We start from the raw sequence: 15,776 nt of genomic DNA on the forward strand, positions 1-15,776 counted from the left end.
GGGGATGATTTCTGTGCTGGCACTTCAAGTTTGTCCTGCACTTCCAGTTTTAAATACAATTTGAAGCAGAATGCCTTCAGAATGAGCCCAGGCTTCTTATCATAGAATCATAGAATCACAGAATCAGCTGGGTTGGAAGGGACCTCTGAGATCATCAAGTCCAACCCTTGATCCAACCCCGCCATGGTTCCCAGCCCATGGCACTGATGCCACATCCAGTCTGTCCTTAAAAATCTCCAGGGACAGAGAATCCACCACTTCCCTGGGCAGCCCATTCCAATGGCTGATCATCCTCTCTGTAAAGAATTTCTTCCCAATATCCAACCTACCCCTCCCCTGGCACAGCTGAAGACCGAGCCCTCTTGTCTTACTGAGAGTTGCCTGGGAGAAGAGACCAACCCCCCCCGGCTCCCCCCTCCTGTCAGGGAGTTGCAGAGAGTGAGGAGGTCTGCCCTGAGCCTCCTCTTCTCCAGGCTGAGCCCCCCCAGCTCCCTCAGCCTCTCCTCACAGCACTTGTGCTCCAGTCCCTTCCCCAGCCTTGTTACTCTTCCCTGGACCTGCTGCAGCCCCTCCATGTCCTTCCTGAGCTGAGGGCCCAGAACTGGACACAGCACTCCAGGGGTGGCCTCACCAGCGCTGAGTCCAGGGCAAGAATCACTTCCCTGGACCTGTTGGCCACCCTGTTCCTGAGCCAGGCCAGGATCCATTGGCCCTCTTGGCCACCTGGGCACACTCTGGCTCCTGTTCAGCTTCCTGTCAATCCCTTTGTTTAAGACTATTTTAGATCTCAGAGCAGAAAGCTTTTTAATTTGTTTCCCTCTCTAACAGTGTGTCCTGCTGGGAGTAAGGGGAGAGGCAGAGGTGTTGGAACAGAAATATATAAACACTGATACTGAGCACTGGGTTAAAGAAAGACAATTTGGGCATTCTCCTGTAAATGTCTCTGCTCTTGCCTTCCTTCACCACCTTTTCTTCTTAAAAGCACTTTTTCTTGCTTGTTCTCCTGTATCTGCTCCTTAATCTTTTCTTAAACTCCTTTATGCTCTCATATTTCTATTTGTTGTTTTGGATTTTTGGCTCCCACCCCCGCTCCCCTCAATGGACTCTGCCCTGAAAGTATTAACTTAATATTTTAAAAACTTCTTGTTTAAAATTTTTTTAACACTTATTGTTGTCAGAGGCTCTCTGCCAGTACACACTTACCTGGGTTTTCAGGACTTCTTTGTGTTTGGGCCCTACAACAAAGACACAAAAAAGTAAATTCCTTCTCTTTGCAATTCTCAAATATTTGATGCTTTTATTTTTATAATATTTAGCTGCAACAGTAGAATGAAGCTTATCTAGATGAGTTTAACTCTGTTCAAAATGCCAAAACCACATTATTTCATATTTCACATACAGGAACCTACTGTAACTAAACTGTCTGGAAAAGAATTCAAGTCAGAGGTCAAGTGCTTTGAAGCAAAGAGACTCAGTAAATACATTTATCAGGGGCCCAGTCCTGAAAATAGAAGCTTTCTTTACTAATTCAGATCAAGGTGTTGAAAGTCAAGTTCACGAATATTTGTAACACTGAGAAATGTTTTCATGGTTTTCAATTCAAGTTTTGGACTCCAGTTAATGGAAAGGTGTAAAATCATGTGATCAGACCATGCAAAACTATGTTATGTGGAGTGGACTTGGGTTTTCATCGTGAAGGAACATAAACTGTTCTTTTCTCATGCAGTGTTCTTGCAATTTTTGCTCCTTTTCTATTGCAGGAATATTCTATTCAGTGACAAGCCGTTAAGAATTAAAAATTGTAATGATGTGTAGTCTGTGAAATGCATTAATGATGATTTATTAGTGCAATAATATGTGTCTGGACTTTGTAGGCTTCCTAAAGATTGATGTGCTCAGGGTGGAAAATTGTATGAAATGTGCATGTTACCTGTTCTGGACAGGGCAGAAGCACCTGAGGTGTTTGTGGGCTCAGGTTTTGCTTTTCTTCACAGCCGATATTAACTAAACAGAGCTTTATTTTAGGTAATAAAATATCTATCTGAAAGCTTTGAAAAAGAAAACCGAACTGTTTTACTCACCATTTTGAAAGGAAAGAGAGCCTCCCTTCGTTTTTGTTTATTTCTTGACTTAATTTACTTACGATTCTATTTAAAAGAAACACAAAAACAGTTTTAAAAAAACTCCTCGAAACCTGTCACTTGTCAAAGCAGCCAAGTCATTTTCTCAGCTGCTTTCCCTCAGTATTTACTAAACTAAAACTAAATTGTTTATTATGTGGTAAGAACACTGACTTTACCGTCTTATTGCAAAGTAGCACCACAGCACATCCAATTGAAAACTAGACTTTTTTTACCCAGATAAAAGCCCATGTTGCTGTGCCATGTTTAAAAATTAACCTTAAAGCCAGGAAGCCTCAGAATCTCTGGGTGTTACAGACATCAGAACACTGCTTGAAATAATGGCCACGACATCTGCTGGATTTTGGGTGGAAAAATCAAGTAATACTTCAGGAAACAGAGTTCAGGGTTACAAAAGTAGGGATTAAATATACCCTGTGTCCTCTCTAGTCTTTTGGTGTTCCTTCCTCTGCAACCAAGTTATACTTAATCCAGGATCCCTCCAGGGCACCCCCAGCCAGCCCAGATATCTAGGATTGGGAATTCTGATATTAAATGAGTCCCTGAGAGAGTCTCTGAGGGCACAGGACAGTCATTACTGACATTCACAGGATTGTCTCCACTGAGAGGACAGTAAAGAAGTTTTCCTCTATGATAATTCTGCTTCTAAGAAAGGTTATGATGAGCCACGCTCTGATTCTCAGTTCTCCTTATTTCTTTGTTTGAGGAACGTCTGACCAAGAAAGCCCTGTGACAGCCAAAGCGGATTGTTTACATACAACTGGTTAGAAATGTTCGTTAGGTCTGTCAGAGGCAGTAATTGTGGAAATAAAAGCAGTATGAAAAAAAAAAAATCAGGAACTTAACATGTCTGTTTGCCTCAGGTTCTGAATTCTGTAAAATCCTAACTTCCTTCTTAATGTAGAATTCTTTCCCAACGTCTCAGATTGGGTCAATCAAACTTGATATCAATATTGTAAAATATTTGTTTGTGGCCAGGCAGTTTCCACTCCATTTTGTTTTTCTTCTCCTTTTCTGACTTTTTCTGCTACTCAGCAATAACAGTCCCCCTAGTTTTTTTCCAAATGACCTAATTTGTGCATCTTTCATGTGTAACTGCTCTTCTGGGCTGGGACAGGAGGCGGACAAGCTTTCAAGCAGTGTAAGGTTAAAAACAAGCCAATAAACCCAAGCCATTTCAGGTCTGAAAAGGAGGCAGTGAGGGTGAGAAGTTGAGGATATGTACTGAAGGATCCAAGTATGAAAATACAGAGGAATAATGTAGTTTGGGGTTGTTTTTTAAGGCAGTGCTTTGCAATCTTTCTGATTTGAAGCCAGTATTGTCCCACTTGCCCCTTTTGAAATACACACAAGTACAAGTGTCAATAATTTCAGAAGGATTACAACTGTCTAAATCTGACATTGCTACCCAAGCAAATTGTATAGAGTAAGAAAAATGCCAGGTTATAGACACAGGGCTCCTCTTGCTCTTCTTTGCCGTGGAACCAGCTCTGCTCTGCACCAGGAATTTCCTGCTGCTGCAGGGGATGAGGAAGTTGCTGTGTGAATAATAAATTCTGTGTGAGCCATCAGGAAACCTTCTGGGCTGAGCAGTGCTCGGTGTGCACCAGTGCTTTGGTCAAGAAGGGGATTATGGAACTTGTGTGTGGCTTGTTCTGTCTTGTAGAAGAGGTAGAGGAAGGATCTTTCATTATATTTAGGGTTTTTTCAGCTGAAGAAATAAAATGAAGATCAATGCTTTTAGAGATAATAATTCTTTTAGTTCAGACTTCCCTGGGTGTGAATAAGAGCTGAGTCTTTGGAAGCTTTCTGGACTAAACCTGGACTGCCTGCTGTGGGGGTTTACACCCACTGGTTTTTGAGGAAAAGGCAACAGGAAAAGCATGCTCATTTTAAAAAAAATTTAATCATTTGCTACTTAAAATACAGCTTCAAGCTTATTTGAAATGCTCCAAGGCAATGGCTCAGAGGGGTTATTAGAAGGAGGAGAATTTCAGGAGGGTGACACTTCACAAGTAACATTATTACAGGAGGTTGGGGCACTGAGTGTGTCGCCATGGGGGGAAGGAAGTACCAAAACCACAGTGCTCTCCGAGCTGTGGGAGTGGATGATGGGAGAGGATAAGGCAGCAGCACTTGCAGAAAATGTTACTCAGACTTCTCTTTCTACCTCCTCCACCAGTTGCTAAACTTAAAACTGGCAGGAAGTTGAAGCTTAAAGAAACCCACACAGCCAGCCCCCAAAGCTGCCCTCCAAAAATGGTTTTTGTGCACTTGGCTGCAGATCCTGGTGTCAGGAGTAGGGTCCACTCTACCTGTGTTGGGATAAAGGATTTAAGAGAGATGGAATACAAAGTCCTCAGGGCCAGGAAGTTGCACAGTTACATATTGAGCCCTGTCAAGAGCTTAGTTGGTGATAAAAGTCATTAGTTTGGCTTTTGAGAAGAGTCTGTTGGGCAGATGCAATGTGTTATATTGGCTTTAAAACTGATTATCAGCCATGTTCTAAACCTTGCAACAACCTCTGGCATCCCAGCTGAGGGAATTTAAAAAGAGAAAACTTAAATTTTCTCATTTAAAAAGAGAAAGCCTGCACAGATTCCTTAATTTTTTTGGTTTGTACTTCGACTCTTCTGGAAGTAGCACAACTTTCAGACTGTGCAATGTTTGTGGGCTCTGAATGTGTCCCACTCAGAGCTCAGCTCACTGACTGAGCTGGCACATGCCAGGAGTGCAGTGATGCTCTTCCTGTCGCTGGAAATTTTCAGGAGAGCTGTGGGATATAGTTTTGAGTGCTATGGGATACAGTTTTGAGTGCCACAGGATATAGTCTGGGTGTTATGGCCTGTGGCTTTCTGAGCAAGGCTGAAAATTCCAAATCTCAGGTTGGCCAGCAGCTTGACACAGAACAGTCAAAGGGATCAACAGCCTGCCTTGACCTCCTGAAAACCTGGAAATCTTTCCTCTAAGACAGGAAACAATAGGAGTGGCAAAGACCAACTTCAGTGTTTATATCATGTATCAACCAACCACCAGAATTATTTTTAATTTTTAATGAGGTCTTTGCTTTTCCTTCTCCATTAATTCTGACCACATTAAGTAAGGCACATTCTGTTGAATTCTGAATGAGCTTTAAAATATTTTTCAAGACTCGCGTTTGTTATCCACGAGTTGAAACCTTTATGACCCTCTGTGACTGCCAATAGTGTTAATGAACAACAGGAAAACTTTATACGTCTCTTAAGCTGTATATTGGCTTCTTGTTTCATTAGATTTATTATCAAAATATTAGTAACACCCTCATGATTAGGTCTGAGTTTCATTTAAAGCTTAGGGAAGATATTCCATGCCTGCTCCGTGTAAAATATCCCACATCCCTTCCCAGTTTAACCAGTGTCCCTCTCCCTCTTTCAGGACAATGTGTGTTGTTTGTGAGGCTTCAGGTGCGTCTTTTAACTGAATGGTATTAAAATACTGATTTTCTATGAAGAGTTCAGCCCTTTTAATGGAGATTTCTAAACATTTTAAGGATTTTAAGTTTCAAAACAGTGCTTAAATCCTTTTCTTTGCTTCATTTGGTTTTTAAAAACAAGCCAAAACTTTTGTGAAGATGTGCACCCGTAACAGGGCTGGTGGAGATTAACTTCCAAATTAATAAGTCTCTTAGTAATAACAGAAGACTGTGGAGTTTATTAATTAGCTTCAGGAAATGACCTATCATACTCTGCAATGACAACTCTTAGCTGCTCTGTCTCCTTAAAAGCCACAGAATCATCCCCAAATAATGACACAGTGCTATTCAGGATCTGAGCAGCAGGTTTGCTGAAACATAATTTTCTATTAAAACCACACACCCAGCTCGGGAGGTCTGGGCAGAGGGAGGCTGTGGTTTGCAAACCTTGCATGGTTGCAGCGCTGGGTTCTGTTCTCAGCCCTGTAGCTCAGTCAAACCCTGCTAAAGCTACAGGAACAACCTCTTCTACGAGGACCTTTTATTCATTTCCTCACTGGCCAGTACTGGGAGTGTAACATTTGCTATTTAAATTAAGCTTTTTTTTGCAGAATGTGCTCAGATTTCAGCACTGCTCTTAAATATCAGGCACTGTAACTACAATATGCTGATGCTCCTTCAGCTTGTAGAAAAACTCTTCCTCCTAGTTGAGGTTTGTATTATGACAGAAAAGAAAACTGTGAATATGTTCTAGTGGAAATCAACAGCAAGGACTTTCTGTTTGGGTGAGAATGGGGAGGTTCTGGCGTAATGAAATTAATGGTAAAATAAATGGCAGGTTCTTCTACCCATGAATTTCATCCTGGGGTTTTGTTTTGGGTTTTTTTCCCTTTTGAATTGATTTTTTGTTCATTTGTTTGTTTTTTCTTGGTGGTACTGTTGGTTTTTTTTGTCGTCACTGTTGTTGGTTTGGTTGTTGTTGTTTTGGTTTGGTTTTGTTTGGTTTTTTTTTGTGGGAACCAGTTCTCTTCCCTATTACAGCTCTAAAGTCTTGCTTTAAACAGTGGCTTTACATGGAGGACTCCCCATGACACCACCCTTTTTGCATGTATATTCACAATAATCTAGTGAATTTTTTTCCTTGTTTGTAAGTGTGGAGAAATCTGAGAACAGGGGCCTTAGTTCCAGAGCTTTCCTTCAGATTTAATGGTTTTCTTATTTATTCAGTTCCTCAAGTTGGGCACCAAGCTTCACTCTTCTTTTAAAGCTCTTATTCTTTCAAGTTCTCATTCAGAAACCCAAAAAACCTCACTAGAAAAGGCTGTTCATTTTCTTTTACAAGGTAAATGGACTGGGAAAATCAAATTTCCAAAGCATTGTTGGGACAGATGAGGAGATAGGAGAAACTCCACATTGATGGATATAATTTTATCTCTTCACCTATGGCATCAATATCTGTTGGGGGGGTTATTAGAACACCCTCTGACCACTTTTGACTCAGGAATTTGAAAGGAAATCACCAAAAGTTCTCAAAATTGTAAGCTCAAACAATAAGAACATGAGGCAATTTTGCCAAAGGACTGTTTAGGAGGGACAAAATATCAGAGAATTGCAAGCCATGTGCTTTACAGGAGGGTAAAATGAGTTTTTCACAGACAATCTGGTCTCTCAGTATCAGTAACATTATTAAATGTTGCTTTTAATTGACAGTGAGTTCAAAAATTCTGAGACATCAGGGCATCTTTTTTTCATTACATCTGGACCCCCTTCCTAACATATCATACCCCACCAATCCCCGTTATTGGGATATCTATTGTGTGAAAATATAGATCTGATTTTAAGAAACTTGTGATGTTTGAGGCTCTCAAGTTCAAGTCCTTGCCTATCTGATCAAAAATGAGCAACAAAAAACTAGCTATGTTGGAAAAGCTTGAATTCCCTTTTTTTTTTTAACCTCCTTGTTTCTTTAGAAGACCCTGAGGAGCTCCAGGTGTCTCATGGTCAGGAACCTCCTGACCTCCAGCTTAAATATATAGCAGAGAGCTCACAGCAAAATAACCCCCTTCGTTTTTTTTCACCATGAAATATCAGAAAAAAACTGATTTCTGTGTTTCTGAGTATTGGCTTAATGAGATTGCTGTTCTTCATTTAGTAACCTCCACGAAATTCTGAAAGCTACTCATATGAATCGAGAACTTCCTCAAGGCCTAATGGAGCCAAGGAAAGCTGTTTAACACCCAATCACATGTTCCAGACTGATTTATCTTGAACACCTACCTAGAGCAAAACCACGTGATGAAAACCCTTTGAACTCCTCAGCTCCTGTGGACTGTGCCTGACTTGTTTTTTTTTTTTCCCTTTGAGTTCAAGTCAACAGTTAAGCAGTGAACAGTTAAATCACACTTCAAAGGGAATGCTTGCAAGAAAAGTTCAACCTTTGTGTAGTTGCTCTCAGTCAAAGAACTTATGCACAAGTTCTTTTGAACATCCCCCAGACAGCCTTTTTGTGTGGTATCATCCTGCTTGAGCAGTCATGACAACACTCCTCGTATTTTGGAATATTCTGCTTTTTCTCTCAGCACACTCCAACAAACAGGTCTCTGACCAACCGCTTGCAAATCATTCATTTGCCTGATATTTCCTACGAGTTTTCACTGCAAACCAGCTGAAATAATTTTAAATATTGAAGTGGTTTGGCTTTACTTACGGCACTCTGAGTTTGGGAAACTTCTGAATGTCGTTTTCAGACATGTTCTGAAAAGGAAACACACGGTACACATCACAAAACTGCCCACAGAACACCCTGAGACTTACAGAAGTTTGCATATAAGAGCTCATTAATTACCATTCACATAATATTTAAGTGACTTCAGAAGTAGATATATTGAATCCCTTCATGTCGTGAAATCAGGCAAGATTGTGCACGATTGCAAAGCTTCAGGGCAAAACTGCAAATTTTAAGATAGAGAACCATTGGCTGGAGTTTTGTTCTAAGATCTGTAACATCAAGACATGTAGCTGGAAAATTCCTTGGACTTCAGAGGAGCCTTGGCAGCCTAAGAAAAATGTTTCTAGAAAATGGGATGGGGAGGGGGAGAGTGTTTCTTCCGCTTTGAACCGTCACACAGCAGTGGGACTGAGATCACTCCCAACTGATGCTGTGCCTCTTCACAGTCATCCCTTCTCTTCTTCCAGCAGGAGCAGCTTCACCTTCAGGGCACATTCAGGCCTTGTGAAAACTTTGGATTTAGTTGATTCAGTGTTTTGTTTCGTTAATTACAAGCTTCACAAATTCTCTTTGGAGCATGGGGGACAGTTTGGTCCTTTCCATCTTTTTTACTGGAAACGATAAGTTTCTAATCACACATCGATTCACAATGGAACAACGTTGATTTAAACCCCCTGGGTCTTTGCTTACTGGTTTTGATGCTCTTAAACTTCACTGATTTTGTGTATTGCTACAGAAGAAATCTAATTTTATCTCCAGAGGAATGAAGGAGTGATTACAATGCAAGGCCAGTCATTCTGAACAGGGGCTTTGTCTTCTTTGGTATGAGAGGACAATTAACAAATGTGGGGCTTCTGTAGTTAATATTTGAGAACGAGAACTTCCTATAAAGGAAGAGATGAATTCAAGACAAGGTTGTGGTTTTAAAACTTGTCAGTTTGAAAAATACTAAAAAAATATTCATATTGAACAACATGCCTGGGTTCCCAGCTTTCCATATTTAAAGCAAGATGTCTGGCTGATTTTAGCAAAAGCATTTACTTCCCAAATTTCCACCTCAGTAGCCACCTGGGATATGAGTGCTCTGTATCTGCCCACGCAAAATAAGGAGGAGACAAAACAGTCACTTGATTGGGATTTTACAGGAAGGAATTTTGTAACTCCACTTACCAGAAACCTTTGTCCATTTATGCTGTGCTTTCTCACGACTTTCTCACAGTCCTTGTACTTTAGCTGTCAATGAAAAGAAGATGATTATTGCACCCCTAATTGTAAGTATCAATTGAGACACTTAAATATGTGGCTGGCTTTGAGTAGATGCTTGGAGCTACCCTTTTTTGTGTTATGACCTGTCTAAATGGCTCGTTTGGTTCCACAAACATGGATTTTTATGGAAGAGATTATTCAGTGGACTTGAGGATTTTCATCCATTTAGAAAGATGTAATTCCTCACATTTACCAACCATCTCATAGTAGCCTGGCCCCAAGAGATATTTAGAAAATGGATATTTTGGTACTGACAGGGATGAGCAGTTGCAGAAAACAAGAATTACAGCAAAAACCTGGAATACTAAAGGCCTGACCCTAGTCACAGAATTCACTGTTGTGATTGAAAGGCCTCCAATTCCAGATGGAAATCCCACTTGTTAATCCTGGAAATTACTTATAATGTTTGGGAAGCTTTTCCACAATATTGTTTTACAATAACATTTAGGACAAGGGCTGGTCATGTACAGGTTGATGATGTAGCTTTAAACATTTCCAGTAGATGTCTTAAGTTTTTTATATTTTTTTTTTATTTGAACAGTAACAGCACAACATAAGAGCACAACTAATATTTTTGGTCTGGCTAGAATGCATTTTTCCATTTCAAGTTGATCGGGTCCAAGGCAGAAGGAACCCAAAGAGCAGACAAAGTGATTTTTGGAGGCTTCCAGGCAGAAGAATGGCCCTTGTCCAGCCTGAAACTTTAGTTAGTGAAAGTTATGGAGGCAAATGATCCTGTGCTGCTGGGATAATTCCCCTAAAGCAGAGAACACCTTACAGGGAACGTTATCCTTTCGTAGTTTTATCCCAATTTTTCTTTTTAAGGAGTAATCTTGGTGTGAGAATGGATCCTGAAAACATCTAGACAGCAGAAAGAATATTTTTAAGAGCCAACTCTGCTAAATATTTCAGGATACAGATTAAGATTTTGTGCAGGCTGAGGACTTAAACCTGTGAGTAATTTCTTTCATACAATAAGCACTATTTCTTTCATACAATAAGCACTATCGTGGCATTGTCAGCACAAGTCTGTGCAGGGGGAGCAACTGCAACACTTGGGACTGAGACCTAAACTCATTCTTAAACCAGTTGATGGAAAATACTGTTTAGCTGTTAAAAATAACCTTTGGGATATTCCAAATATGAACATTTTTGCTTTTTCTAAAAAAAAAAAAAAAAAAAACAATTGGAAATTATTTGAAAATTTGAGGGTTTGTTGGTTCTTCCCTCTTTTGAATGCGTGGTTTGATTTAATTTAAGACTTTAAGTTAACACACCTAGAATGATGAATTAGATGTTATTATTGATAAGAATGAAGAATTTGCATTTGACAGACAGTGAGGACTTTATTCATGCCCTAATGCATCACAGTATTGTCACACAAACTCCTGGTGTGTGTGCTGGCTGAATTTTGCTCCTGTGAAGGAGTAAGCCAACAATGAATTGATGAAAATCGTACCCTGTGTCATGAGTAAATCATGTCAGGTGATAGAAAATTGGAAGGTGATTGTCCTGTGAATATTATTCCACAATTAGCTTATTTGAGAAGGAGAAAAAAATGCTTTTTCCCTCTTGGAGTTGAATCCTGGCCTTTGAGCAATTTTAGTGATATGTGTAAAGGAAATTATATGAGTTTATCAGGGGAGATCTGGTCACTTATGACAGCTGAATTAGGCTGACATTGTTGTCTTACCCAGATTTCTTAGATGATTTAAAGCAGCTTGTGCCCTGATTCACTTCTCCAAATGTGGAATGCCAAGATTATCTCTGTCCTGGGGGGTATCTCAACCAGTAAAAGACAGCTACTAAACAATAAATGTAACCATGTACATTCGCTTATGGTAGAACTGACAGTTAACCCGTTTATCTCTGTCCAGAATATCAAGATCAGCTCTTTCAGGAAGCCACTTCCCTTCTTAATTTCTTGGAAATGGGGATATAACCCCCCTCACTGCATCAGAGTTGTAATGTTTTTCGTATTTGTCTGAAGTTACCTGTTGATAATGATCTCATCTGTTCCATCTCCAGTTTTTGGTTTCACTTTCCTGTGCCACCAACCCCTGCCCGCTAAAATTAGGGGTTTGTAAGTAGCTGGCAGTTTTACTTCTCTGTGTTTGATCTGCTTCAATTTTGCATTCTAGTGTCAAACTTGCCTCAACTCCCCCAGATAAAACTCCCTTTATAGAGTTATAGGAGCTGCTGAAAAAATAAACTTCACGTGATCCCAAAATGAAGCCCGAAGTGTCCCAGGGTTTTACAAGTCCAGCCATGGATGTGATTAGCAAAGACTCATTTGTGACATGGAGCAATTTGGGGAAAAAAACAAAGCTCTCTTCTGAAAATCATTGATGATGACACAGAAAACTTGTAATCTTCACACCTTAATGCCTTCCACAGCTGCTGATGTTACACCAACAGGCAATAACGTAGCTGCAAAGTGTAAAGCCACCAGTTTCTCTTACACCCAATTTAAAAAGCACTTTCAAGCTTCATTTATAGATTTCACTGCCCAGTTTGGCTCAGCTTTTTATTTGACAGCGGTTTTGCTTTCGGTGTGGCTGCAAGCTGTGCCCCTTGTCAAAGACCTAAATCTGGCACGGGCAATGTCACAGGAGCTTCCTCCTCGGTCACATGAAGGCAAAACCCAGTTAAACTCACCGTCCTAAAATACTCTGCCAGCTCATCCGCGTTCCAGGCCAGCACGTCCGAGCGGTAGGGAATGTTCCGCAGGTCCATGGTGAGTTTTTCCCCCTCTGGGTGGTCAGGGGGTGTTCATAGCAGTGCTGTCAATGAACCAGCCATGGATTCCCTCTGTGTGAGCCCTTCCAGCCTGTCCAGGAGTTCCTTGCCCGGCTGGTTCTGCCGAAGACCTGCCCTTTCTGCTTCAGAGCTCCGTTGTTAGGACGTTCCAGAGAGAGATGCTGCTTCCTCTGACACAAAATGGTCTCTTCTCAGAAAAGTTGCAGCCAGTCAGCCTCACCACTTCCTTTCTCTGAATATAAATAAGTAAACAAGGAAGCACAGCAAAGTGGTGAGAACGTTCTGCCTGCTACATGTAAGTCAGCTCCTATGGACCCTGTGTGCTCGGAATTGCATATATAAATGTTCTTGTATTTACAGACTCTGTACAGCATAAAAATATTGCTGTGTTATCTGCATAGACCTGGGTTACTCCCTGTGCAAGTTTACCCCTCCAAAGAAGAAAATGATCAATTAAGAGAAACTTCTTCTATTTACCTCACTACCTGAAGTGTCCAGTACATTTCTTTGATTTGTACTGCAATAAAAGGTTATTGTTGGAGTTGTACAGGAGGAATTCAGGACTCACGGAATTATGGTCAGAATTCCTTCAATTAAGGAATCACTCAATGAAACAAACAAAAAAAAAATAGGCAAGTTTAGATGAAAAATTATTACATTGCCATTGTTCCAATGCTTCATTTTTCAGTTACCTCTTATGAGCATTTCTGTGCCTGAAAAAGAATCTACAAAAGCACAAAATTATCAGAGGGACACGATTGTCATGTAAAGCCAATTCAGGCACCTTCCTGTCTGGAGGTCCTTTAAACGAGATTACACTGAGTAATTACAACAGGCCTGGTTTTTAAAAACAGAATATTCATTCTCTCTTTCCTTCTTGTGATGGTGAGAATGCTCAGATCTCTACTAACAAGTGCTCCATTAGGCTGCACAAAAGGTGGTAATCTGTGCCCTGTACTAGTTACAATAGGTGCACAGTCCTAAAACACTGGAAGGTTTGTCTTCTTTCCCTAATGATCAAAGAAATGCTAATTAGATGCTCCCTTGCTTCCAGTCCCTGAGGACCTTCTAACCCTGGATCTGTAATCTGCAACTGTGTTGCATACGAGTGCACGTATTTGAGATCAGATCTTCATGGTATTCAAATAAGAGCTTGCCTTTTGAAATCCACAGGCTGATATAAAGTAGCTTACTCCTTTTTCTGGAGATATTTTGGCCCCAGCTGTTCCCAGCAGTGCAGCATTTCTCAGCCACGTGACACAGCCGTGTTTTCTGGGTTCTTATTTGAAGCGATGTGAATCATCTGAGCCGTGTCCTGACAGTATCACAGAAATATCATCACCTCCAGGTCTGGGGATGAAACAGGACTAAATGAACTCCTGTCAAAGAATCCTGAAAGGAGAAGTTGCTCTCCTGGTGCACTGTCAGCAGTGATGAGGGGGAGGTTACACGACTCCATCTCGGACATCCCAACACATCCTCTGCATTTCACAGAGAGAAAAGTTTCTTACAGCACAGGGACAGGAAGAAGCCTGTGCTATAATTTCTAATTGTTCATTCTAATACAGTGTTTCATTGCCTTTAATCTGATTTCTATCCCGAATTGTCTTAGTTTAACAAGATTACAACTCAGAAACTAAGAAACTTCGGGTGGAAGCGTGAAAAAGGAAAAGAAACAGCTTTTTATTAACAAAATCTGAATAAACAACGAATGGTGCAATCGAAAACTTTCAGAAGAAATAAAACAAAGTCCCAATTCCCCAGGTGGGGGAAGAAACCCACGGCAAGCTGGGGAGGGGGTGGGGGAAAGGCAGGACTGTCCCAGCAGTTCAAAAGCCGCTCTCAGCCAGGTGTGCTCGCAGCCAGCAATGAAAGAGTCTTTTTTCCCGCAGGCAGACTTGAAAGCAGAATCCCTCACTCTGAGATGGGTTGGTCTCTCTCTCTCAGTTGTCCTCCGTGAGGAGGAGTGTCATTTGTACTAATATAAAACTCATTAGCCTGGCCAAAATTTATTCTGGTGACGTTACAGAGGAATTGCAGCATCGTTTATTCTGATGCTGAGCAAGGAGAAAAGCAGTCACCTCTAAAGTCAATCTAGCCCAGAGAGCAGCTAACACAGAAGTTCTAACACATGCACCTCCTCTTATTGTTTGCTTGGATCCTGTCTCTGCCCCGTGAGTACATTACAGCCACATGCCCATTCCATGCAGCTTGCAAAGCCCAGCTGCACATGCACTTGAGCTTTATCTTTCTCTACAACTTCTTTTGTGATGTTAAAAACACATCAGATGTGGAGGCTTTCTGAGGAAACACTTGAAACACCCCTACATTTGAATTTGCAGCGGTACTCCCAGACCAGTGTAACCACTTTAAACTGCACTTCCAGCCTCTGTGTGTGTTTGAAGATGCCAATGGGAAATGTTCAACTCACCATGCATGAGTGACGACCCCCAGTCCCAACCAGACCGCTCTTTTCTCTTTTATTTGCTCCTCTGTTCACTCTTCCCACTTGTTTGTTATTCCTCTTTCTCTCTTCACTGCTGTTACCTCCAAAATTATCACGTTCTCCCACATGTTCCTGTTTCCCCCTCGGCTTGGAGAGGCAATTTCAGCACTGCTGGTCCCTGAGAACAGACATCAAGAGAGAAACAGCTGAATGTCCACACTGGTGCCAGAACGTTTAGTCATATTTGGGTGGGAGTGTAAGGGAGGATGTCTGCGAAGCCACCACATGTGATTTGTTTGGAGGAAGACAGGTAGACTTGAGCACTGGGGCAATTAAGTGAACCCCAGCCAAGCAGACAGGGCCACTGAGGGTTCCTGGGGCAGAATGTCAGGTTTGACAGGACACATGCAGAAATTTGGTGATGACTGGAGGAAATCCTAACTGTCTGCTGGGACCGATCACATGCTTTGAATCTTAGGAGTTCAATTTTATATTTCAAGAAATGAAATAGGCAGCACAAGACACATCTGTTCTATAACATAATTTGTTATATGATTCAGTTGGCAATCTCGTCAGGTGGGTTTTAAACTCTTAGATTTTCAAATGCTGAGAAACATTGATATTACAGCTATTATCAGGTGCATACATTTCCTCTGAGACCTTTTTTTTGCACTCTTTTTACAAAGTTGGTGTTTTAAAGGCATTTTATACCCTGCAGTGGCACAACCTTCACATAAAAAATGTGTCTCCTCAACAGCAGCTGCCAATGGTACAGTTCTTCTGGTGCAGTGATGGTCTGGTGACTGATGTTTGAAAATGTGAGAGTCAAACCATTTAAGGCAATGCAGGGGGGAAATTCACACTGCTCACATTCTGCTGCCTTCAAACAGCAACGATGTTTCTCATTTTCTCTCACCTCTTTCTGGTGGTGTTCTGCCCCTGTTTTAAGTGGAGTCAAGGGCTTGCTTTGAACGGCTTTCAGGA

The 15,776-nt window shown here is 41.1% G+C and overlaps 1 protein-coding gene across 1 annotated transcript in view; it reads right to left on the reverse strand.

Annotated features, from left to right (window-relative positions):
- The window catches only part of LCP2 (lymphocyte cytosolic protein 2), a 30,343-nt gene extending 15,430 nt beyond the window's left edge, over window positions 1-14,913 (reverse strand). Inside the window, exons 1-6 of the mRNA XM_017825639.1 lie at window positions 14,778-14,913; window positions 12,245-12,578; window positions 9,491-9,553; window positions 8,300-8,346; window positions 2,082-2,147; window positions 1,204-1,235 (exon numbers count right to left, since the gene is read on the reverse strand). Coding sequence (XP_017681128.1) covers window positions 1,204-1,235; window positions 2,082-2,147; window positions 8,300-8,346; window positions 9,491-9,553; window positions 12,245-12,322 — 286 coding nt within the window. The 5' untranslated portion in view covers window positions 12,323-12,578; window positions 14,778-14,913. The remainder of the gene's footprint in view (window positions 1-1,203; window positions 1,236-2,081; window positions 2,148-8,299; window positions 8,347-9,490; window positions 9,554-12,244; window positions 12,579-14,777) is intronic.
- Window positions 14,914-15,776: the final 863 nt, after the last annotated feature.

This window comes from Lepidothrix coronata, unplaced genomic scaffold (assembly GCF_001604755.1).
Source record: "Lepidothrix coronata isolate B3197 unplaced genomic scaffold, Lepidothrix_coronata-1.0 Scaffold121, whole genome shotgun sequence".
Classification (NCBI taxonomy): domain Eukaryota; kingdom Metazoa; phylum Chordata; class Aves; order Passeriformes; family Pipridae; genus Lepidothrix; species Lepidothrix coronata.